At 39.6% G+C, this 25135-nt stretch overlaps 1 protein-coding gene across 2 annotated transcripts in view; it reads left to right on the top strand.

The window, feature by feature from the left end:
* The window catches only part of SLAIN1 (SLAIN motif family member 1), a 244922-nt gene that overhangs the window by 19901 nt on the left and 199886 nt on the right, over nucleotides 1-25135 (top strand). For both annotated transcript variants that reach the window (XM_053707853.1, XM_053707852.1), the window contains exon 2: nucleotides 23101-23240. In XM_053707853.1, coding sequence (XP_053563828.1) covers nucleotides 23101-23240 — 140 coding nt within the window. The remainder of the gene's footprint in view (nucleotides 1-23100; nucleotides 23241-25135) is intronic.

Here is a 25135-nt window from a genome sequence, read left to right as displayed (position 1 = left end):
CCCGTGGACTGATCACACATAACAGAAGAAAACATAATTTATGCTTACCTGATAAATTCCTTTCTTCTGTTGTGTGATCAGTCCACGGCCCGCCCTGTTTTTTAAGGCAGGTAAATATTTTTTAAATTATACTACAGTCACCACTTCACCCTTGGTTTCTCCTTTCTCGTTGGTCCTTGGTCGAATGACTGGGAGTGACGTAGAGGGGAGGAGCTATATGCAGCTCTGCTGGGTGAATCCTCTTGCATTTCCTGTTGGGGAGGAGTTATATCCCAGAAGTAATGATGACCCGTGGACTGATCACACAACAGAAGAAAGGAATTTATCAGGTAAGCATAAATTATGTTTTTTCTAGGGATGGAATTTGCTAGAAAATACTGCTGATACCGGAGTAATGTAAGTAAAGCCTTAAATGCAGTGATAGTGACTGGTATCAGGCTTATTAATAGAGATACATACTCTTATAAAAGTGTAATTTAAAACGTTTGCTGGCATGTTTAATCATTTTTTATATATGTTTGGTGATAAAACTTATTGGGGCCTAGTTTTTTACACATGGCTTGCTTAAATTTTGCTTAGAAACAGTTTCCTCAGGCTTTCCACTGTTGTAATATGAGTGGGAGGGGCCTATTTTAGCGCTTTTTTGCGCAGTTAAAATTACAAAATGAATCATCCAGCTTCCCTCAGCAGTCCCATGAATACTACAGGACATCTCTAAAGGGCTAAAAAGGCTTCCAAAATCGTTTATAGGGAAGGTAATTCACAGCACAGCTGTGGCAGTTTTGTTGTGTCTGTTAAACGTCTGTCGTTTTTTTGATCCGTTTTTTGCATTAAGGGGTTAATCATCCATTTGCAAGTGGGTGCAATGCTCTGTTAACTTATTACATATACTGTAAAAATTTCGTTTGATTTACTGCCTTTTTTCACTGTTTTTCAAATTTTGACAAAATTTGTTTCTCTTAAAGGCACAGTAACGTTTTTTTATATTTGCTTGTTAACTTGATTTAAAGTGTTTTCCAAGCTTACTAGTTTCATTTCTAGTCTGTACTAACATGTCTAATGGGGATCCCCCAAGCGCCTACCAAACCGGAGGCAAAAAAGGATAAGTGAAGTGTATTCTGGTAAATAAAAATGCTAGATATTTATTACATAATCTAAAACATATACAATACAACTCATGGATCCATGAAGAATAATAAACCCGGAATGATAAATCAAAGCTAATAAAAACAAATGAAAGCTAATAAAAACACATACAGAGGTAAAAACAATGGATGGTCACAGGTAAGTGGCCTATCTACTGCGCAGACTTGGGTTCAGAGTGTAAGGGTACCAATGTGATGAATACAACAAATAGTAACAAGTGTTGAAAATTACAAAAAATCACAAATGTAACAGTGTTGAAAATTTAAAAAATCAACGTGGTGAAAAGTCTCAATGAAAAAATCTGTCAATAAATGTCATTAAAAAACATCCTGTGAGTTGCAATTCAGTTCCAAAATATAAGGTGAAAAAATATAGGTAAAAAAATTATGTGCACAAAAACAAAGTGGAAATAGTCACCCAGACCTATATGGATATTCCTTGTAGAAGTCCTATATGTAGATATATCCTTGAGGGTGTGGAGAGATGAAGGACAGTGCCCACAGAAGTGTGGAACAAGGAACCAGATATCGGTGTAGAAGTCAGATTAACTCAAAAAACGATATCCACCTAAAAATATGTGAAAAAAGGAAAATATAGTGCAGATGGTTTCACACAATATTGCATAAATGAAAATAGGCTTACCAATACTCAGACGACGTGTTTCGGCCCTAGTATAGGCCTTTATCAAGACAGTCTTGATAAAGGCCTATACTAGGGCCTAAACGCGTCGTCTGAGTATTGGTAAGCCTATTTTCAATTATGCAATATTGTGTGAAACCATCTGCACTATATTTTCCTTTTTTCACATATTTTTAGGTGGATATCGTTTTTTGAGTTAATCTGACTTCTACACCGATATCTGATTCCTTGTTCTACACTTCTGTGGGCACTGTCCTTCATCTCTCCACACCCTCAAGGATATATCTACATATAGGGCTTCTACAAGGAATATCCATATAGGTCTGGGTGAATATTTCCACTTTGTTTTTGTGCACATAATTTTTTCACCTATATTTTTTCACCTTATATTTTGGAACTGAATTGCAACTCACAGGATGTTTTTTAATGACATTTATTGACACATTTTTTTCATTGAGACTTTTCACCACGTTGATTTTTTTAAATTTTCAACACTGTTACATTTGTGATTTTTTGTAATTTTCAACACTTGTTACTTTTTGTTGTATTTATCACATTGGTACCCTTACACTCTGAACCCAAGTCTGCGCAGTAGATAGGCCACTTACCTGTGACCATCCATTGTTTTTACCTCTGTATGTGTTTTTATTAGCTTTCATTTGTTTTTATTAGCTTTTATTTATCATTCCTGGTTTATTATTCTTCATGGATCCATGAGTTGTATTGTATATGTTTTAGATTATGTAATAAATATCTAGCATTTTTATTTACCAGAATACACTTCACTTATCCCTTTTTTGCCTCCGGTTTAATAGGCGCTTGGGGGATCCCCATTATTCATTCGATTCTATTGGTGGTTACTAGGTATCACCCCCCCCCCCCCCCCAAGCTTTAAGGGTATAGAGTAGGCGCTAGTCCATATCCCCATTACTTGTACTAACATGTCTGAGATAGAGGAAGCTCCTTGTTCATTATGTTTAAAAGCCATGGTGGAACCCCATCTTAGAATGTGTACCAGATGTACTGTTTTCATGTTAAGCAATAAAGATCATTTTTTGTCTTTAAAAACATTATCACTAGAGGATTCTGTCGAGGGGAAGTTATGCCGACTAACTCTCCCCACGTGTCAGACCCTTTGACTCCCACTTCAGGGACTCGCGCTCAAATGGCGCCAAGTACATCAAGGGCGCCCATAGCGTTTATTTTACCAGAGGATTCTGTCAAGGGGGAAGTTATGCCGACTAACTCTCCCCACGTGTCAGACTTTTCGACTCCCGCTTCAGGGACTCACGCTCAAATGGCGCCAAGTACATCAAGGGCGCTCATAGCGTTTATTTTACAAGACATGGCGAAAGTTATGAATAATACTCTGGCAGCGGTATTAGTCAGACTACCTGAAATGAAAGGAAAGCAAGATGGCTCTGGGGGTAGATACAGAGCATACAGATGCGTCAAGAACCATGTCTGATACTGCCTCACAATATGCAGAAGCTGAGGGGAGCTTCAGTCTGTGGGTGATATTTTTGACTCAGGGAAGATGATTTAACCTGATTCCGATATTTCTACATTTAAAATTTATGCTTGAGATCCTCCACTTGTTGCTCAGGGAGGTTTTAGCAGCTCTGAATGACTGTGTTACAATCACAGTGCCAGAGAAAATGTGTAGACTGAATAAATACTATGCAGTACTGGTGTGTACTGATGTTTTTCCAATACCTAAAGAGGTTTACAGAAATTATTAAGGAATGGGATAGACCAGGTGTGCCGTTCTCTTCCCCTCCTATTTTTTAGAAAAATGTTTCTAACAGATGCCACCACACGGGACTTATGGCAGACAGTCCCTAAGGTGGAGAGAAGAGTTTCTACTCTAGCTAAGCGTACCACTATCCCTGTCGAGGACAGTTGGGCTTTTTTAGATCCAATGGATAAAAAAATTAGAGGGATACCTTAGGAAAATGTTTATTCAACAAGGTTTTTATCCTGCAGCCCTTGCATGCATTGCTCCTGTCACTGCTGCTGCGGCGTTCTGGTTGGAGTCTCTGGATGAGGCTTTACAGGTAGCGACTCCATTGGATGAATATACTTGTCAAGCTTAGAGCACTTAAGCTAGCCAATTCCTTTGTTTCTGATGCCTTTGTTAATTTGACTAAACTAATGGCTAAGAATTCTGTTTTTACTATACTGGCGCGCAGAGCGCTATGGCTTATATCATGGTCAGCTGTCGTGACTTTAATAAATAAGCTACTTAACTTCCCTTCAAGGGGCAGACCCTATTAGGGCCTGGTTTGAAGGAGATCATTGCTAATATCACTGGAGGAAAAGGTCATGCCCTTCCTCAGGACAGGTCCAAATCAAGGGCCAAAAAAGTCTAATTTTCGTGCCTTTCGAAACTTCAAGGCAGGTGTGGCATCAACTTCCTCTAAGGCAAATCAAGAGGGTACATTTGCTCAGTCCATGACGGTCTGGAGACAACCGGACCTGGAACAAAGATAAGCAGGCCAAGGAGCCTGCTGCTGCCTCTTAGACAGCATGAAGGAACGGTCCCCTATCCGGTAACGGATCCTGTAGGGGGCAGACTTTCATTTTTCGCCCAGGCATGGGCAAGAGATGCCCAGGATCCCTGGGCATTGGAAATTATATCCCAGAGATATCTTCTGGATTTCAAAGCTTCCCCTCCGAAAAAGGGGAGATTTTACCTTTCACAATTATCTGCACACCAGATAAAGAAAGAGGCATTCTTACATTTGTGTACAAGACCCATCCAGTTCCAAGACAGGAACAGGGACAGAGTTTTTCTCAAATCTGTTTGTGGTTCCCAAGGAGAGGGAACCTTCAGACCTATTTTGGATTTAAAGATCTTTAACAAATTCCTTAGAATTCCATCATTTAAGATGGAAACTATTTGTACCATCTTAACTATGATCCAGGAGAGTCAATAGAGGACTACAATGGATTTGAAGGATACTTATCCTCGCATAACGATGCATAAGGATCACCATAGTTTTTCAGGTTTGCCTTTCTAGACAGGCATTACCAGTTTGTTGCTCTTTCCTTTTGGTTAACTACAGCCCCAAGAATCTTTATGGAGGTTCTGGGGTCGTTTTAGCGGTCCTTAGGCCGCGGGGCATAGAAGTGGCCCCTTATTTAGGCGTCGAACATCCAAATTGCCAAGTCTCATACGGATGTAGTACTGGCATTTCTGAGATCGCAGGGGTGGAAAGTGAACGAGGAAAGAGTTCTCTATCCCCAATCTCAAGGGTTTCCTTCCTAGGGACTCCGTCAGGTAAATTTTAATTTCTGCAGAATCTATCAGAGTCCAGGTTGTCAAAGTTTCTAACTTACTGCCGTGTTCTTCATTCCATCCGCGCCCTTTGGTGGCTCGGTACATGAATGTAATCGGCCTAATGGTAGCGGCAAGGGACATAGTACCCTTTGCACGCCTACATTTCAGACCGCTGCAACTATGCATGCTCAGTCAATGGAACGGGGATTACACAGATTTGTCCCCTTCTTAAATCTGGACCAAGAGGCCAGAGATTCTCTTCTCTGGTGGCTATCTCGGGTCCATCTGTCCAAGGGTATGACCTTCCGCAGGTCAGATGGGACAGTTGTTACAACAGATGCCAACCTTTTAGGTTGGGATACTGTCTGGGACTCCCTGAAGACTCAGGGATAGTGGACTTAGGAGGAGACCCTCCTTCTAATAAATATTCTGGAACTGGGAGCGATATTCCATGCTCTTCAGGCTTGGCCTCAGTTAGCAACTCTGAGGTACATCAGATTCAGTCGGACAATATCACGACTGTGGCTTACATCAACCATCAAGGGGGAACAGAAGTTCCCTAGCGATGTTAGAAGTCTTAAAATAATTCACTGGACAGAGACTCTCTCTTGTCTATCAACTCTCCATATCCCAGGTGTTGAGAACTGGGAGGTGGATTTTCTAAGTCGTCAGACTTTTCTCCCGGGGAAGTGGGAATTCCCTCCGGAGGTCTTTGCACAAGATCAAGCAGGAGAGTGCTTTGGTGTTTTTAAAAGCGCCTGCGTGGCCACGCAGGACCTGGTATGCAGATCTGGTGGTGGACATGTCATTCTTTCCATCATGGTCTCTGCTTCTGAGACAGGACCCTCTACCTCAGGGTCCTTTCAACCATCTAAATTAAACTTCTTTGAGATGGACTGCCTGGAGACTGAACGCTTGATGTTATCAAAGCATGGCTTCTCCGAGTCAGTCATTGATTCCTTAATACAGGCATGAAAGTTTAACATAGATATAGCATAAATATCTTATTGATATGAATCCAAGGGTTACTCATTGAGTAAAGTCAGGATTCCCAGGATACTATCTTTTCTCCAAGATGATTTTGAGAAAAGGGTGGTCAGCTAGTTCCTTAAAAGGACAGATTCCTACTCTGTCCTTTTGCACAAGCGTCTGGCAGATACTCCAGACGTTCAGGCATTTTGTCAGGCTTTGGTTAGAACCAAGCCTGTGTCTAAACCTGTTGCTCCGCCATGGAGCTTAAACCTGATTATTAAGGTTCTTCAAGGAGTTCCGTTTGAACCTCTTCATTCTATAGATATCAAACTTTTTATCTTGGAAAGTTCCTTTTTGGTAGATATTTCCTCAGCTTGTAGAGTCTCCGAGTTATCTGCTTTACAATGTGATTCTCCTTATCTGGTCCTCCGTACGGATAAGGTAGTCCTGCGTATCAAAACTGGGTTTTTTACCTAAGGTGGTATCCAACAAGAATATCAATCAAGAGAGTGTTGTTCCATTCTTGTATCCTAATCCTTCTTCAAAGATGGAACGTCTATTACACAATTTGGACGTGGTTCGTGCCTTAAAGTTTTACTTACAAGCTACTTCAGATTTTCATCAAAAATGTACTTTGTTTGTTGTCTACTCTGGACAGAGGAGAGGTCAAAAGACTTCAGCAACCTCTTTCTTTTTGGTTAAAAGCATAATTCGTTGGACAGCAGCCTCCTGAAGGGATTACAGCTCATTCTAATAGAGCTGTGGCTTTCACTTGGGCCTTTTTAAAATGAGGCTTCTGTTCTGTTCTGAACAGATTTACAAGACGGCGTCTTGGTCCGTGCTTCATACTTTGCTTCTTCGGAGGCTATTTTTGGGAGAAAGGATATTTTTTTTTTTTTTTTTCAGGCAGTGGTACCTTCCGTTTAAGTACCTGCCTTGTCCCTCCCTTCATCCGTGTACTTTAGCTTTGGTATTGGTATCCCATAAGTAATGGATGATCCGTGGACTGGATACACTTAACAAGAGAAAACATAATTTATGCTTACCTGATAAATTTATTTCTCTTGTAGTGTATCCAGTCCACGGCCCGCCCTGTCATTTTAAGGCAGGTAATTTTTTCATTTAAACTAGTCACCACTGCACCCTATGGTTTTTCCTTTCTCTGCATGTTTTCGGTCGAATGACTGGATATGGCAGTTAGGGGAGGAGCTATATAGCAGCTCTGCTGTGGGTGAACTCTTGCAACTTCCTGTTGGGAAGGAGAATATCCCATAAGTAATGGATGATCCGTGGACTGGATATATTACAAGAGAAATAAATTTATCAGGTAAGCATAAACTATGTTTTTGTGTAATTGTATAGAGCATGATTTTTGCTACACGCACCTACACATTAAAGTGTCTGTAAACCAAAAAAATAGTTATATAATTCTGCACTGTGTGTTGTGGCATTTATTTAATGAAATTATTTTTATTCTATGTTAAATGAGTTTGGACAAATTTAGAGGCATGCAAATTAAGTTGCCTCTCTGGAACTCAAAATTCTATGTAGTTTTAAAACATAACTAATATTTTCTTGTTATATTTTATTCCATATTGTCACTTTGCATAGTCATGCAATTTATGTAATAGCATCCAATGATGATGGGATTTTTTTATTGAAAAACAGAGGTGTAGTATCAGCATTTTAGTATTCTGGGAAGTTGATATGATGCTTATTGTGGAACCATAAAAAATATACTTATGCTATTTAACATCTATATTATAGAAAATGACTCTATATAATTTTTTTTTCTAGTTTCACTATATTTTTTGCAGACTAAATATATTATTTTATAAAAGCACATGGTCTAATAAAGAAAAAAAAACAAGGAATTATTTGCGTGGGTACCTGACCAAAAAATATCATGATTTCAGTTTGAATATTAATTTTTTTTTTACTAAATTATGTAGGATGCTTTTGAGGTTTGTTGTATAATTCTGTATTACTTAGATCTTTTATTATTTGCTGTTTATTTGCAGTTAATGTACATTGAGAAAAGGTATAAATAACTGAGTGCCCATGGCTTTTTCTGTTTGTTTTGATTTTTTTATTATGCATTTAAATGAAAAATCTTGTTTATATTGTAACAGATTATATATTGTCTTTAACCCCACCTGTTGTGCCAGCATCAAATTGTTAAACACTTACTGTAAAAATGAAATTGCACAATCTTCTTCTATATGATCACGTGATTTCAAGCCTGGGATGAGATCATGGGGGACTGCCTACGCTGCTAGGCACGCTCCCTAGTCTAATTCTTGATTGCATCAAAAAGGGAAGGCAGCAGAACTCCATATAAGGTAGGATGTTCCATGTCGTCATAATGGTGTTAAAGCGCTGTTAGGACGTCATGGAACGTTCTAATGGGTTGAAGGGGTTAATTAAATAAGTTTAAATGGATTAAGGATATCCTTTAGATTCTGGTATTTCTTCTGTTATGTGTGATCAGTCCACGGGTCATCATTACTTCTGGGATATAACTCCTCCCCAACAGGAAATGCAAGAGGATTCACCCAGCAGAGCTGCATATAGCTCCTCCCCTCTACGTCAGTCCCAGTCATTCTCTTGCACCCAACGACTAGATAGGATGTGTGAGAGGACTATGGTGATTATACTTAGTTTTTATGACTTCAATCAAAAGTTTGTTATTTTAAAATAGCACCGGAGCGTGTTATTACTTCTCTGGCAGAGTTTGAGGAAGAATCTGACAGAGATTTTTTACTATGATTTTAACCGGAGTCGTTAAGATCATATTGCTGTTCTCGACCATCTGAGGGAGGTAAAGGCTTCAGATCAGGGGACAGCGGGCAGATGAATCTGCATTGAGGTATGTGGCAGTTTTTATTTTCTGAATGGAATTGATGAGAAAAGCCTGCCATACCGTTAAAATGACATGTATGTATACACTTCAGTATTCTGGGGATGGTATTTCACCGGAACTACTGTGTTAAAGGTCACTAATCCTTTTAATAACTATTCTCATGTTAAACGTTTTTGCTGGAATGTAGAATCGTTTACATTGCTGAGGTACTGTGTGAATAAATGTTTGGGCATTATTTTCCACTTGGCAGTTTTTTGCTTTAATTGTGACAGTTTCGTTTCTCTTCACTGCTGTGTGGGAGAGGGAGGGGCCGTTTTTGGCGCTCTTTGCTACGCATCAAAAAATTCCAGTCAGCTACTTTTATATTTCCTGCATGATCCGGTTCATCTCTGACAGATCTCAGGGGTCTTCAAACTTCTTTGAAGGGAGGTAAATTCTCTCAGCAGAGCTGTGAGAATTCTTATAGTGACTGTGTATAAAAAACGTTGTTTTGTTTTCTTATGTACAAATTTAATTAGTGTTGTTTTTTACTAATGGGAACAAACCTTTGCTTAAAGTTGTGTTGTTTTATAATTTGATGCAATAACTGTTTTTCAGTTCATTATTTCAACTGTCATTTAATCGTTAGTACCTCTTTGAGGCACAGTGCCTTTTTTTGCTAAAAAAGATTATAACCAAGTTGTAAGTTTTTTTGCTAGTGTGTTAAACATGTCTGACTCAGAGGAAGATATCTGTGTCATTTGTTCCAATGCCAAGGTGGAGCCCAATAGAAATTTATGTACTAACTGTATTGATGCTACTTTAAATAAAAGTCAATCTGTACAATGTGAACAAATTTCACCAAACAGCGAGGGGAGAGTTATGCCGACTAACTCGCCTCACGCGACAGTACCTGCATCTCCCGCCCGGGAGGTGCGTGATATTTTGGCGCCTAGTACATCTGGGCGGCCATTACAGATAACATTACAAGATATGGCTACTGTTATGACTGAAGTTTTGTCTAAATTACCTGAACTAAGAGGCAAGCGTGATCACTCTGGGGTGAGAACAGAGTGCGCTGACAATGCTAGGGCCATGTCTGATACTGCGTCACAGCTCGCAGAGCATGAGGACGGAGAGCTTCATTCTGTGGGTGACGGTTCTGATCCAAACAGATTGGACTCAGATATTTCAAATTTTAAATTTAAATTGGAGAACCTCCGTGTACTACTAGGGGAGGTCTTAGCAGCTCTCAACGATTGTAACACTGTTGCAATACCAGAGAAACTGTGTAGGTTGGATAAATACTTTGCGGTACCGGCGAGTACTGACGTTTTTCCTATACCTAAGAGACTAACTGAAATTGTTACTAAAGAGTGGGATAGACCCGGTGTGCCGTTCTCACCCCCTCCAATATTTAGAAAGATGTTTCCAATAGACGCCACCACTCGGGACTTATGGCAAACGGTCCCCAAGGTGGAGGGAGCAGTTTCTACTTTAGCTAAGCGTACCACTATCCCGGTGGAGGATAGCTGTGCTTTCTCAGATCCAATGGATAAAAAATTAGAGGGTTACCTTAAGAAAATGTTTGTTCAACAAGGTTTTATATTACAACCCCTTGCATGTATCGCGCCGATTACGGCTGCGGCAGCATTTTGGATTGAGTCGCTTGAAGAGAACCTTAGTTCCTCTACGCTAGACGACATTACGGACAGGCTTAGAGTCCTTAAACTAGCTAATTCTTTCATTTCGGAGGCCGTAGTACATTTAACCAAACTTACGGCTAAGAACTCAGGATTCGCCATACAGGCACGCAGGGCACTGTGGCTAAAATCCTGGTCAGCTGATGTTACTTCTAAGTCCAAATTACTTAATATACCTTTCAAGGGGCAGTCCTTATTCGGGCCCGGTTTGAAAGAAATTATCGCTGACATTACGGGAGGTAAGGGCCACGCCCTACCTCAAGACAAGGCCAAAGCTAAGGCTAGACAGTCTAATTTTCGTCCCTTTCGGAATTTCAAAACAGGAGCAGCATCAACCTCCACTGCACCAAAACAGGAAGGAGCTGTTGCTCGTTACAGGCAAGGCTGGAAGCCTAACCAGTCCTGGAACAAAAGCAAGCAGGCCAGGAAACCTGCTGCTGCCCCAAAGACAGCATGAACCGAGAGCCCCCGATCCGGGACCGGATCTAGTAGGGGGCAGACTCTCTCTCTTCGCCCAGGCCTGGGCAAGAGATGTTCAGGATCCCTGGGCACTAGAGATCATATCTCAGGGATACCTTCTAGACTTCAAATTATCTCCCCCAAGAGGAAGATTTCATCTGTCAAGGTTGTCAACAAACCAAATAAAGAAAGAAGCGTTTCTACGCTGCGTACAAGATCTGTTGACAATGGGAGTGATCCATCCGGTTCCGTGGTCGGAACAAGGACAAGGGTTCTACTCAAACCTGTTTGTGGTTCCCAAAAAAGAGGGAACTTTCAGGCCAATCTTAGATTTAAAGACTCTAAACAAATTCCTAAGAGTTCCATCGTTCAAAATGGAAACTATTCGGACAATCTTACCCATGATCCAAGAGGGTCAGTACATGACCACAGTGGATTTAAAGGATGCTTACCTTCACATACCGATCCACAAAGATCATCACCGGTATCTAAGGTTTGCCTTCTTAGACAGGCACTACCAGTTTGTAGCTCTTCCATTCGGATTGGCTACGGCTCCAAGAATCTTCACAAAGGTTCTGGGTGCCCTTCTAGCGGTACTAAGACCGCGAGGGATTTCGGTAGCTCCGTACCTAGACGACATTCTAATACAAGCTTCAAGCTTTCAAACTGCCAAGTCTCATACAGAGTTAGTTCTGGCATTTCTAAGGTCGCATGGATGGAAAGTGAACGAAAAGAAGAGTTCTCTCTTTCCTCTCACAGGAGTTCCATTCTTGGGGACTCTTATAGATTCTGTAGAAATGAAGATTTACCTGACAGAAGACAGGTTAACAAAACTTCAAAATGCATGCCGCGTCCTTCATTCCATTCAACACCCGTCAGTAGTTCAATGCATGGAGGTGATCGGCTTAATGGTAGCGGCAATGGACATAGTACCTTTTGCACGCCTACACCTCAGACCGCTGCAATTATGCATGCTAAGTCAGTGGAATGGGGATTACTCAGATTTGTCCCCTACTCTGAATCTGAATCAAGAGACCAGAAATTCTCTTCTATGGTGGCTTTATCGGCCACACCTGTCCAGGGGGATGCCATTCAGCAGGCCAGACTGGACAATTGTAACAACAGACGCCAGCCTACTAGGTTGGGGCGCTGTCTGGAATTCTCTGAAGGCTCAGGGACTATGGAATCAGGAGGAGAGTCTCCTTCCAATAAACATTCTGGAATTGAGAGCAGTTCTCAATGCCCTTCTGGCTTGGCCCCAGTTAATAACTCGGGGGTTCATCAGGTTTCAGTCGGACAACATCACGACTGTAGCTTACATCAACCATCAGGGAGGGACAAGAAGCTCCCTAGCAATGATGGAAGTATCAAAGATAATTCGCTGGGCAGAGTCTCACTCTTGCCACCTGTCAGCAATCCACATCCCGGGAGTGGAGAACTGGGAGGCGGATTTCTTGAGTCGCCAGACTCTTCATCCGGGGGAGTGGGAACTTCATCCGGAGGTCTTTGCCCAAATACTTCGACGTTGGGGCAAACCAGAGATAGATCTCATGGCGTCTCGCCAGAACGCCAAACTTCCTCGCTACGGGTCCAGATCCAGGGATCCGGGAGCAGTTCTGATAGATGCTTTGACAGCACCTTGGAACTTCAGGATGGCTTATGTGTTTCCACCCTTCCCGCTGCTTCCTCGATTGATTGCCAAAATCAAACAGGAGAGAGCATCAGTAATTCTAATAGCACCTGCTTGGCCACGCAGGACTTGGTATGCAGATCTAGTGGACATGTCATCCTGTCCGCCTTGGTCTCTACCTCTAAGACAGGACCTTCTGATACAGGGTCCATTCAAACATCAAAATCTAACTTCTCTGAAGCTGACTGCTTGGAAATTGAACGCTTGATTTTATCAAAACGTGGTTTTTCTGAGTCGGTTATTGATACCCTGATTCAGGCTAGGAAGCCTGTTACCAGAAGGATTTACCATAAAATATGGCGGAAATACCTATACTGGTGCGAATCCAAAGGTTACTCCTGGAGTAAGGTTAGGATCGCTAGGATATTGTCTTTTCTACAAGAAGGTTTAGAAAAGGGTTTATCAGCTAGTTCATTAAAGGGACAGATTTCAGCTCTGTCCATCTTGTTACACAGACGTCTGTCAGAAAATCCAGACGTCCAGTCCTTTTGTCAGGCTTTAGCTAGGATCAAGCCTGTGTTTAAAGCTGTTGCTCCACCATGGAGTTTAAACTTAGTTCTTAACGTTTTACAGGGTGTTCCGTTTGAACCCCTTCATTCCATTGATATAAAAATGTTATCTTGGAAAGTTCTGTTTTTAATGGCTATTTCCTCGGCTCGAAGAGTCTCTGAGTTATCAGCCTTACATTGTGATTCCCCTTATCTGATTTTTCACTCAGACAAGGTAGTTCTGCGTACTAAACCTGGGTTCTTACCTAAGGTAGTCACTAACAGGAACATCAATCAAGAGATTGTTGTCCCATCCTTGTGTCCAAATCCTTCTTCAAAGAAGGAACGTCTTTTACACAATCTGGATGTAGTTCGTGCCCTCAAGTTCTACTTGCAGGCAACTAAAGATTTTCGCCAAACTTCTTCCTTGTTTGTCGTTTACTCTGGACAGAGGAGAGGTCAAAAAGCTTCTGCTACCTCTCTCTCTTTTTGGCTTCGTAGCATAATACGTTTAGCCTATGAGACTGCTGGACAGCAGCCTCCTGAAAGAATTACAGCTCACTCCACTAGAGCTGTGGCTTCCACTTGGGCCTTTAAGAATGAGGCCTCTGTTGAACAGATTTGCAAGGCTGCAACTTGGTCTTCGCTTCATACTTTTTCCAAATTTTACAAATTTGACACTTTTGCTTCTTCGGAGGCTATTTTTGGGAGAAAGGTTCTTCAGGCAGTGGTTCCTTCTGTATAATGAGCCTGCCTATCCCTCCCGTCATCCGTGTACTTTTGCTTTGGTATTGGTATCCCAGAAGTAATGATGACCCGTGGACTGATCACACATAACAGAAGAAAACATAATTTATGCTTACCTGATAAATTCCTTTCTTCTGTTGTGTGATCAGTCCACGGCCCGCCCTGTTTTAAGGCAGGTAAATATCTTTTAAATTATACTCCAGTCACCACTTCACCCTTGGTTACTCCTTTCTCGTTATTTCTTGGTCGAATGACTGGGACTGACGTAGAGGGGAGGAGCTATATGCAGCTCTGCTGGGTGAATCCTCTTGCATTTCCTGTTGGGGAGGAGTTATATCCCAGAAGTAATGATGACCCGTGGACTGATCACACAACAGAAGAAAGGAATTTATCAGGTAAGCATAAATTATGTTTTTTCTTTTTTCTTGATTATACCCTACATGATGGTTGCAAATTATTACCTGCTATGAGATGGCAGAGGTGGTGGTACTCAGTATCGGTGAGTCACCCCACAAAAAAAAGATATATATATATATATCTTTGTCTGTCCCCCCCCCCCCAGAAAATTCATAGGCAAAAACCTTTGTGCCTCCAGTACAAATAATGTACTTCCTATAAATGTCCAGTGGCATAGGGCTAGATTTAGGCAGGGTAACGGGTTACCCTGTTTCGGCTGTTCCATCCAGAGGGCTTCTGCTTTTTCCTGGAGTCTCAAAATCTAGTGTAGACATTGGGCTTCCATTTGGCCATCCTTGGTTTATATGCATTTTATGTAACAATTGTAAATCAAAATAACATTTTAGCATCGATTTAATGAAGATGCTGATCAGCAATTACATTTAAATTTGATATATATATACATACATACACACACGTATGCGGACATCTTTACTAATTTATTAAGTTCAAGTGTTTCAGGCCAGCCATACCCATTTCAAATGGGTGCATAAAATGCGGCATATAGCCTTGAAATCTCCATAGACAAATCTTGGCTGCACAATGGGTCTTGCTAAAGATCTCAGTGACTTTAAATACTGCACTGTTGTAGGATGCCACCTTTGCCAAAAGTCAGTTTGCAAAATTGTGTGCTCTACTAGCTCTGCCCCAGTCAACTGTAAGTACTATTATAGTAAAGTAAGTGTCTAGGAGCAACAACAGCCCAGCCATAAAGTGGTAGACCATGCAAACTCACAGAGCAGGGCTGCCGAGTACTGATGTGCATAGCACATAAAGATTGCCTTTCATCTGTTGCATCAGTAACTACAAAGTTCCAAACTGCCTTTGGAAATAACATTGGGAGCGATCTAAAGCACGCCGCAACTGGACTCTGGAGCAGGGAAAATGTGTACTCTGGAGTGATGAATTACGCTTTACTATCTATAGTGGGATATAAGAATCTGGGTATGGTGGTTGTCAAGAGAATACTACCTAAAAGAATGCATAGTACCTACTGCAAAGTTGGTGGAAGAGGGATCATGGTCTGTGGCTGTTTTTCAGGGTTTTGTCTAGGCCACTTAGTTCCACTGAAGGGTCATTTTAATGTTAAAGGATACAAATAAATTGTGTATAAATTTTGTGGCAACAGTTTGGGGAAGGGCCTTTACTGTTTTAGCTTAACTGTACCCCTGTGCACACAGCGAGGTTAATGAAGACATAGTTTGTTAGGTGTGAAGGTACTCGAGTGGCCTGCACAAAGTCATTACATCAACCCCATTGAACACTTTTGTGATGAATTGGAATGCCAATTGTGAGCCAGAACATCTTTCCAACATCATTTCCTGAACTCACAAATTCTCTTTTGGCTGAATGGGCTCAAATTTCCACAGACACGCTCCCAAATCTTGTGGACAGTCTTCCCTGGAGAGTTGCATCCACAAAGAGGGACACAGAGTTACTATACCTAATTGCACAATTAAATGCTAAAGTGCAGGGGGAAGGACAATAAGACTATACTGATTAGGTTATATACCTCAAATCTAGTGTCAAAATGTTTACTAAACACACAAAGTATAATATAATTGATAAAACACAGATTTAAATAACACATTTCATAAAAATCATTAGACCATGTGCACATCATCAATCAAACAAAACATAAATTTCGACACAGTTAAAGAGTTTTAATTTAATTGCGCAATTAGGTATAGTAACTCTGTGTTTGTGTGATTTTAATAAGGTTTTAGGAGATCCTTATTACTATAATTGTTTGTGCAGTTCCCTGTTTTGCGCTGAATCTACTCCATTTTTTCTTTATCCACAAAGAGGGAACCAACTCCATATTAATGTCCATTGTTTTGGAATGAGATGTTCAACAAGCTCATCTAGGTGTGATGGCCAGTTGTCCACATACTTTTGGTCAATGAACCATGACTCGTAGACTTTCAAGCTCATAACTTTTTGTATTGTATATTTATATACACCCTATAATTGTACTTTCATGTGTTACTGGCTCCTTAATTCGTTATGTTTTACACATTTTATAATTTACAGCTAAATACGTGCTATAGTGCCTTTTGACATGGTGTCCACTGGCTGCATATTGCCTATTACTGATGAAAACAGCATCATATGACTAAAAAAAATTGAGAAAAGGTTGAATAGAGTACTTAAAGGGACACTATACCCAAACATTTTCTTTCATGATAAAGGTAGAGAATACAATTTTAAACAACATTCCAATTTACTTCTATTACCTAATTTGCTTCATTCTTTAGATATACTTTAATGAAGAAATAGCAATGCACACAGTGAACCAATCACAGGAGGCGTCTATGTGCAGCTACCAATCAGCAGCTACTAAGCATATCTAGATATGCTTTTCAGCAAATAATATCAAGAGAATGAAGCAAAATTGATAATAGAAATAAATTAGAAAGCTGTTTATAATTGTATGCTCTTTCTAAATCATGAAAGAAAAAATTTGGGTTTAATGTCCCTTTAAGAATATGCCAGCAATAGTATATGTGGTCTGCAGAGACCTTGAAAGAGACTAGGGAAAGGAGAAGCATACTGGGCTTGGTAACTGCACGGATGGGCATTGGGTAGATATATCAAGGGATGAGAGATGTTGAGATGAGAGGGATGGTAACATCACCCAGTAGGTGTGTGTGCTGCCCTGGTATTTACTAAACAGCAGATTGGTCATATAGTAAAATTTGCTGTCTAGTCATCATTCAGGGAGTATTATGAAAAAAGTAACAGAGTTCCAAGCACAAGCCACTTAGAATAAAAAATTCAGGTTTTAATTAATCATATTAAAAACATGTTAGAGTACAGCCATAAAAACGGCAATGACTGATAATTAAGAACATAGAAAGGAAAGCTGAGCTCCTCATACAGCAGACCTGTATTATGGCCTAGATCAGAGCTTTCCAAACTTTTCATGTTGGTGACACACTTTGTAGACCTACATCATTTCTCGACACAGTAATTCAGTTGTACCAGCAAAAAGGAGGTTAAACTAACTTGTTTTAAAAGATACGGACACATACATACATTATATTATAACAAAATGTATTTACAAGTAACAGTAAGTATGTATGTGCAAGAATTAAAAAAAGTTTACTAACACCAATAGCTTCTTACTATTTTAATGGGATGTATGAGGTTGATGGGATGAACACAGTTTTGGAATATTTGGTGTAATATTAGATAAAGACACTCACATTTCATCATCAAGCATTTGTAAGCTTCCACTTCCTATCCATATATCAGGAGCAGCAATGCACTACTGGGAGCTAAATGCAAAAAAATCCCACTGACCTCTGACTTCAGCTCAGCGTTTATGCTGCCACCCTCAGAGCTTTGTGAGTCCGACTGACTACTGCCCGCGCCGCAAACACACTGCTATACCACTAACTGACTAAACTTGTAGTCGAGAGCCAATTAAGGAGACTACACGTGCAGTCAGGAGCCAATGTGCCGCCAATGGGAATAGTTTCAGTTCCCACTGAGCTGTGCCAATTGGTTAAGATGATCTGTGACCCACTAGGTATCAATCACGTGTCAACCATGTGATATGCGTAGCAGGCAGGTGGAAAGTCGGAAAGCAAAAAACAATTTAAAATTTTTTTTTTTTTTAAAAATTTGTGCTGAAGCAGGGACACACCTACACACTGCTGCCGTCACACTAGTGTGTCCTGACACACAGTTTGGAAAGCACTGGCCTAGACAAACAAAGCGCTTGCCTAGGGCGGCGGCACTTTTTGTTCATCTCATAGTCAAATTTCTGCATGTCTCGCCAGGCAGATTTTGCTGACCACCTGACTAAATTAACTAGCACAGCACTGGCAACTGCACTAGTAGCTGAAGGGCTGGGCATTTGGGCTGGTAAAATATATTTTTTTTTTTTCAGACAGTAACTGTGTTTCTGCTCACAGCCCGCTGACCTTGATGAACTAGATGGCACAAAACTGAGAGCCAGCTAGCGTTTTTAAAGGGGCTGGCAGGTTTGAGGAATACATTTTTCAAATTTAATTATTCTATGATAGAAAGAAAAGACAGGTTAATTAGCATCCTGTATATGAATTTGTCCTTGCACTACATTGCAGCATACAGATATTAGGGCTAATATATGTAGTATTGCAATAGCATTCCATGAAAGAAAGAAAAATGTTTATAAATTAACCTCTTAAAGGATTACTTTCTGTTATAATTTTTAAGCTAAACAACTAACATATTAAAGTTAATAAACATTAATTAAAACCTACTGACCTATATTTTCTCCAAAACAAAGTTTCATAACGGTCTAAAAGTTATATCTTTTATTCGCCGATGATGTCACGTTATCTTGCCCACTATTTTCAGCACTGCATGTTCAAAATACTTAAACCAATAACTTTGTGTTTAAAGCGCCATTTTGAAACCTAGGTATTGTAAACGGATTGGTACAGAGCAAAGGATACCCACGGAGTGGGTTTGGAAAACAATTAAATTTGCAGATATTTCTGATATACGGTAGAGATATGTTAATTAAATGCTATTGATAAAAAGCGTATTTGGGGTAGTTAGTTAGTAACAGGCATATAAAATATTTACTTACAGTGGCCCTTTAAGGACATTTGACGGAATTTTTCCGTCATAAAACAATTGAGCAAACTGAAAGCTGTGTCCTTAAAGGGTTAAAAAACTCTGATCAATGTATATAAAACAAGATGAAAAAATAGAAAATGTGATTACATTTAACTTGAAGTAATTGTTCTGTGCTTTGCAAATTACATTTAGTTTAGCACTGGCTGCAAAGTTTAACCCCTTAATGACCAGACCATTTTTCAATTTTCTTACCCTTAATGACAATGGCTATTTTTACATTTCTGCAGTGTTTGTGTTTAGCTGTAATTTTCCTCTTACTCATTTACTGTACCCACACATATTATATACCGTTTTTCTCGTCATTAAATGGGACTTTCTAAAGATACCATTATTTTCATCATATCTTATAATTTACTAAAAAAAAAAAAAAAAAAAAAAGAAAAATATGAGGAAAAAATGGGAAAAAAACACACTTTTTCTATCTTTGGCCCCCAAAATCTGTTACACATCTACAACCACCAAAAAACACCCATGCTAAATAGTTTATAAATTTTGTCCTGAGTTTAGAAATACCCAATGTTTACATGTTCTTTTCTTTTTTTTGCAATTTATGGGGCAATAAATACAAGTAGCCCTTTGCTATTTCCAAACCACTTTTTTTTCAAAATTAGCGCTAGTTACTTTGGAACCCTGATATCTGTCAGGAATACCTGAATATCCCTTGACATGTATATATTTTGTTTTAGAAAACATCCCAAAGTATTGATCTAGGCCCATTTTGGTATATTTCATGCCACCATTTCACCGCCAAATGCGAGCAAATAAAAAAAAAAAAAAAACTTTACATTTTTCACAATTTTAGGTTTCTCACTGAAATTATTTACAAACAGCTTCTGCAATTATGGCACAAATGGTTGTAAATGCTTCTCTAGGATCCTCTTTGTTCAGAAATAGCAGACTTATATGGCTTTGTGGTTGCTTTTTGGTAATTAGAATGCCGCTGCGCACCACACGTGTTTTATGCCCAGGAGTGAAGGGGTTAATTAGGGAGCTTGTAGGGTTAATTTTAGCTTTAGTGTAGTGTAGTAGACAACCCCAAGTATTGATCTAGGCCCATTTTGGTATATTTTATGCCACCATTTAACCGCCAAATGCGAGCAAATAATAAATTTTTTTTTTTTACATTTTTCACAATTTTAGGTTTCTCACTGAAATTATTTACAAACAGCTTGTGCTATTATGGCACAAATGGTTGTAAATGCTTCTCTGGGATCCTCTTTGTTCAGAAATAGCAGACTTATATGGCTTTGTGGTTGCTTTTTGGTAATTAGAATGCCGCTAAATGCCGCTGCGCACCACACGTGTTTTATGCCCAGGAGTGAAGGGGTTAATTAGGGAGCTTGTAGGGTTAATTTTAGCTGTAGTGTAGTAGACAACCCCAAGTATTGATCTAGGCCCATTTTGGTATATTTTATGCCACCATTTAACCGCCAAATGCGAGCAAATAATAAATTTTTTTTTTTACATTTTTCACAATTTTAGGTTTCTCACTGAAATTATTTACAAACGGCTTGTGCTATTATGGCAGGAATTGTTGTAAAAGCTTCTCTGGGATCCCCTTTGTTCAGAAATAGCAGACTTATATGACTTTGGCGCTGCTTTTTGGTAATTAGAAGGCCGCTAAATGCTGCTGCGCACCACATGTGAATTATGCCCAGCAGTGAAGGGGTTAAATTAGGTAGCTTGTAGGGTTAATATTAGAGATCAGCCTCCCACCTGACACATCCCACCCCCTGATCCCTCCCAAACAGCTCTCTTCCCTCCCCCACCCCACAATTGTTCCCGCCATCTTAAGTACTGGCAGAAAGTCTGCCAGTACTAAATAAAAGTTTTTTTTTTTTTTTTTTTAAATAAAAATAATAAAATATTTTAGTTGTGATGGACCCCTGCCTTAGCACCAACCTCCCTGACCCCCCCCTCCAGCTCTCTAACCCTCTCCCCTACCTAATTACCGCCATCTTTTGGCCCCACAAACCAAATTATTTAAATTTTATTTATTACTTTTATTTTTATTTTTAATTATTTCTGTAGTGTAGCAGCCCCCCCACAATACCCCCACCCCCTCCCAGATCCTTTTATATGTAAAAAAAAAAAAATTTTACTTTTTTTTTTTTTTTCCCATTCCAGTTCCTTCATTGTAAGTGTGGCTAATGTGTACGCGCGCCCCGTGCACGCGCACCTCCCGCGCATCGTGCACGCGCGCGCTCCCTCCCTCCTCCCACCCGACAACGGCACCATCGGCAACATCGCTACCGGTGCAGAGAGGGCCACAGAGTGGCTCTCTCTGCATCGGAGGCTTGTAAAGGGGTATTGCAGGATGCCTCCATATCGAGGCATCACTGCAATACCGTCAGAGCTGCTGGAAGTGATTGTGATCACTTCCAGCACTCTGTTAGACAACTGACGTACCAGGTACGTCCATTGTAATTAACAGTTAGTTTTTGCATGACATACCTGGTACGTCAGTTGTCATTAAGGGGTTAAATGTACTATTCCCAATGCAAACTTCCCAACATGTGTTTCTGAGAATCATGAACACAGGAGGTTGATAGAGGGCAAATCGCCATTTTGTGAGTGGAGCCGTGTTTGGTGGGGAGGGATCATGGGTAGGTAGCGGGTGGGATTGTGGGTGTCTGGGTGGTCTTTGGCTGTGTCAGGGCAGTTTTTGGGCATGTCTGTTTTTTATCTGGCAGGGCTAAGGGAAGTTCTGTAAATAGGAACATATGGCTGTCTCACAGGGAAAGCACGACAGGGCTCAGAATCAGGGACTGTCTATCTCAATTAGTGACTGTTGGGAGGTTTGCCAATATATGAAATAAAAACATACATTATTACAAGGAATGTGGGTGAACATTTACTTTGGAAATGCCATGAAAAATAAAATGTCACGCTACACCCTGACTCAAAAAAGCCTAAAACCTATGGGGTTGGGAGGGCAGCAGAAGTGAGTCTCTTGGGCAGCACAAAGTCTAAATATGCCACTTTCACCATGTCAACCTGACTCCTTGTATTTGTTGAAAAGGTAAAAATAAAAGATGGCATTAGTATTACAAATGGGTGCCACCTGCTCTCAAGGATGTCCAGAGGGGGTCAAGAGATGGGCAAATGCTGTTTTCAATAAGATACTATGAGAAAGAGAAAATTTAAAATTAGAAATGAATTGAAAAATGTTTAATTGTTGTTTTTAATTGTACTTATCTGAATCATGGAAGTTGAATTACTTCCATGTCCCTTTTTAAGTATGTGTTTCTTACTCCTTGTTTTCCTTCTACACGGGATCTTGCCTGCTCCAGTACAGCTTTCATTACCCCTTCATCATTTTACAACACCCCTTATTTCCCTTTGCTCAAAACTCTAATGTCCATTTCACCACTCTGTTTTTTGTTTTCTAAGATGTGTAGAAACTCTTCAAAACTTGACTATTTTAGTGCATAACAATGAATGTACTTCCCGCAGTACTCTTAGTATTTTAGCATCTTCTGCATCATTATGCAGAATGTTACTTTGGCAGCATTAGTACTTCTCTAAATTTAAAAGGACATGAAACCCATATTTTTTCTTTCATAATTTAGATAGAGAATACAATTTTAAACAACTTTCTATTTTACTTCATTTGTTGAAGGAGCAGCAATGCAGTAATGGTTTCTAACTGAACTCATGGGTGAGCCAATCAAAAATAAAAAAATAAAAATCTCTCTATCTCTCTATCTCAACATCTCAACAGCTAGAACCTCTTGCTCCTGAGCTTGCCTAGATAAACCTTTCAGCAAAGGATAACAAGAGAAGGAAGCAAATTAAATTTGAAAGTTGTTTAAAATTGTATTCTCTATCTGAATTATGAAAGAAAAAAATGTGGTTTTCATGTCCCTTTAATGTTAGAATTGCTCTGAAACTACCATTGTGCTATGTTTTCTAAGGATTGGATGCAAGCAGAGCAATTCAGTACTTTTTAGGCAGGGTAGGGGTGGGAGATTTCTTTTTAATGTGGTTGGATGTTAAGATTCCTTTAGTTTTAAACCATTTTTTGTTTTTTATTTCAGGTTATACGTATCACCTTCTAAGAAGCAAAGTCCGTTTGAGACAACTATGAGCCCAATGAATTGGTGCAGACAAGTTCTGGATCGCCCATCACCGGAAATAGAAGCAGCTAAAAGATCCCTGTGCTTTAGATTAGAGCAAGGTAACACACACACACACACACACACACACACACACACACACACACACACACACACACACACACACACAACTATAAAACAGTGTCCTGGTTACTGATAGAAAGTAACCCATTAGGGTTTTTAGTCATTTGGCAGTTAAGTGAAGTTCTTCCACAGTTTAAATAAAGAATTGTCCATATTCTGTTTGGGGCAATCTACAAATACCTTTTCTTTCTTCTCCTATAGAACCATGTCATTTAAATACAGCCTAATAAATGAATTGCATATACAGGTAGCCTTTATTTTACAATGAGTCATTTGATACTGATTCACAATGACAACCATCGCAGAACTGACCACACACACACACCCCCCCAAAAGTGGGACATGAGAAAAACTTAATTTGCACTTTTTAAAAATCTCTTCAAAATGATAAATTACCAGCAATGCATCATTATCTAAAACTATGTGTGAAAGACTAAGAAGAGACTTTGTGCTTAAAGGGATAGTATTTCAACATTTAGGGCTAGATAACAAGTGGTTGCGCACAGTGCTTTATCTTTTGCACAAATAACAAACAATGTTGTATGGTTGGTTTAATATTTAAACAAAAGAAAAACTGGCACTACACCGTGAAATAGGTGAGACTGGAATATAGAATAAATTCCGGTGCTACCCCTTATAAATTAACATAGGGATTACGAGGAATAGGCAGCTAAGGGGTTAATGTAGCACTCACTCTCACTCAAAAAGGATTAATAATAAAATCATACATACTTTATTATTTATAATGTTAAAAAACTGGGATAAATATCCCTAGAAAGCTTAAACAACCCACAACCATTAATTAAACTAAAGTTTAAAATAAATTATGGCCGCCAAACACTCCTCTGTTTCCTGGCCGAGAGCTGGAAACATCAGCGTCAGGTGGCTAGAGTGAACGGTCGACCTGGTATCAAAAGTGCGGAACAAACGCGTTTCGGCTATAATTTAGCCTTTCTCAATGTTGCACTTTTTATGAAAAAATGAATAAGCCGAGTCTTCGGGGTGCAGGACTTAAATATTCGTAAAACTGTTGCTCTCTACCAATCAGTCACACTTCCGGGGACCTCCACCCCTTAACGGCCAATCAGCTTGTAGTTTGGCTCACGCCTATAGTTAGAAGTGTTGTGAATGGATAAATATCGAGTGATATCGAGCGTAGTTACGATTTGCCTGCACTTCAAATTAGAGATGGAAAAATATATTGTGAGCATTAATACGGGAAACATTAAAATATTTCATCTACTGGTATAACATATGTCGTCACATAATTACTGTGATCGCTGGGGTAGCTTATCTCCTGTATGGTAATAATAAACATATTGAAGTGATAGATGCGATACTTAATTATAGTAAACAAAATATCTTGCTACATATTAAATTTACACAGTACTGTACTCAGAATTGTAATGTGCATTTAAGATTTAAACTTATGGTCTACTGTCCTGTCATCATATGGTGACTAGTTTGCTAAGTAAGTTTTTCACACAATTGTGAGACAGTCACATACGCTATATGGATTATGGATGAAGTCATTCATAGCGCACTGTGTATACCTGGCTTAATAACCATAAAAGATGTTTGGCTATCAACATGACCACTTATTAGTTAGTATGTTATCTATTTAGCCAGGAACTTCCACATAAGTTGTGGTTTGCACTAAACTTAAAAGTATACTCTCATTCGAATGGTCATGATCGTATACCCAGTATATAAAATATACTTCTTAATTCATGTTACATGTATTTCTACTATATATAGCAGAGGGCCTTAAAAATAATACATTTGGATAATTAATCGGTTACCATCCACCTTCTTCAAATATGTTAACCACTCGATAGTAGGACTTAGAGTTTGAACCGCAGTGTGTATACGG

This window comes from Bombina bombina, chromosome 3 (assembly GCF_027579735.1).
Source record: "Bombina bombina isolate aBomBom1 chromosome 3, aBomBom1.pri, whole genome shotgun sequence".
NCBI classification, from domain to species: domain Eukaryota; kingdom Metazoa; phylum Chordata; class Amphibia; order Anura; family Bombinatoridae; genus Bombina; species Bombina bombina.
This window is presented reverse-complemented; position numbering and strand designations above follow the sequence as displayed.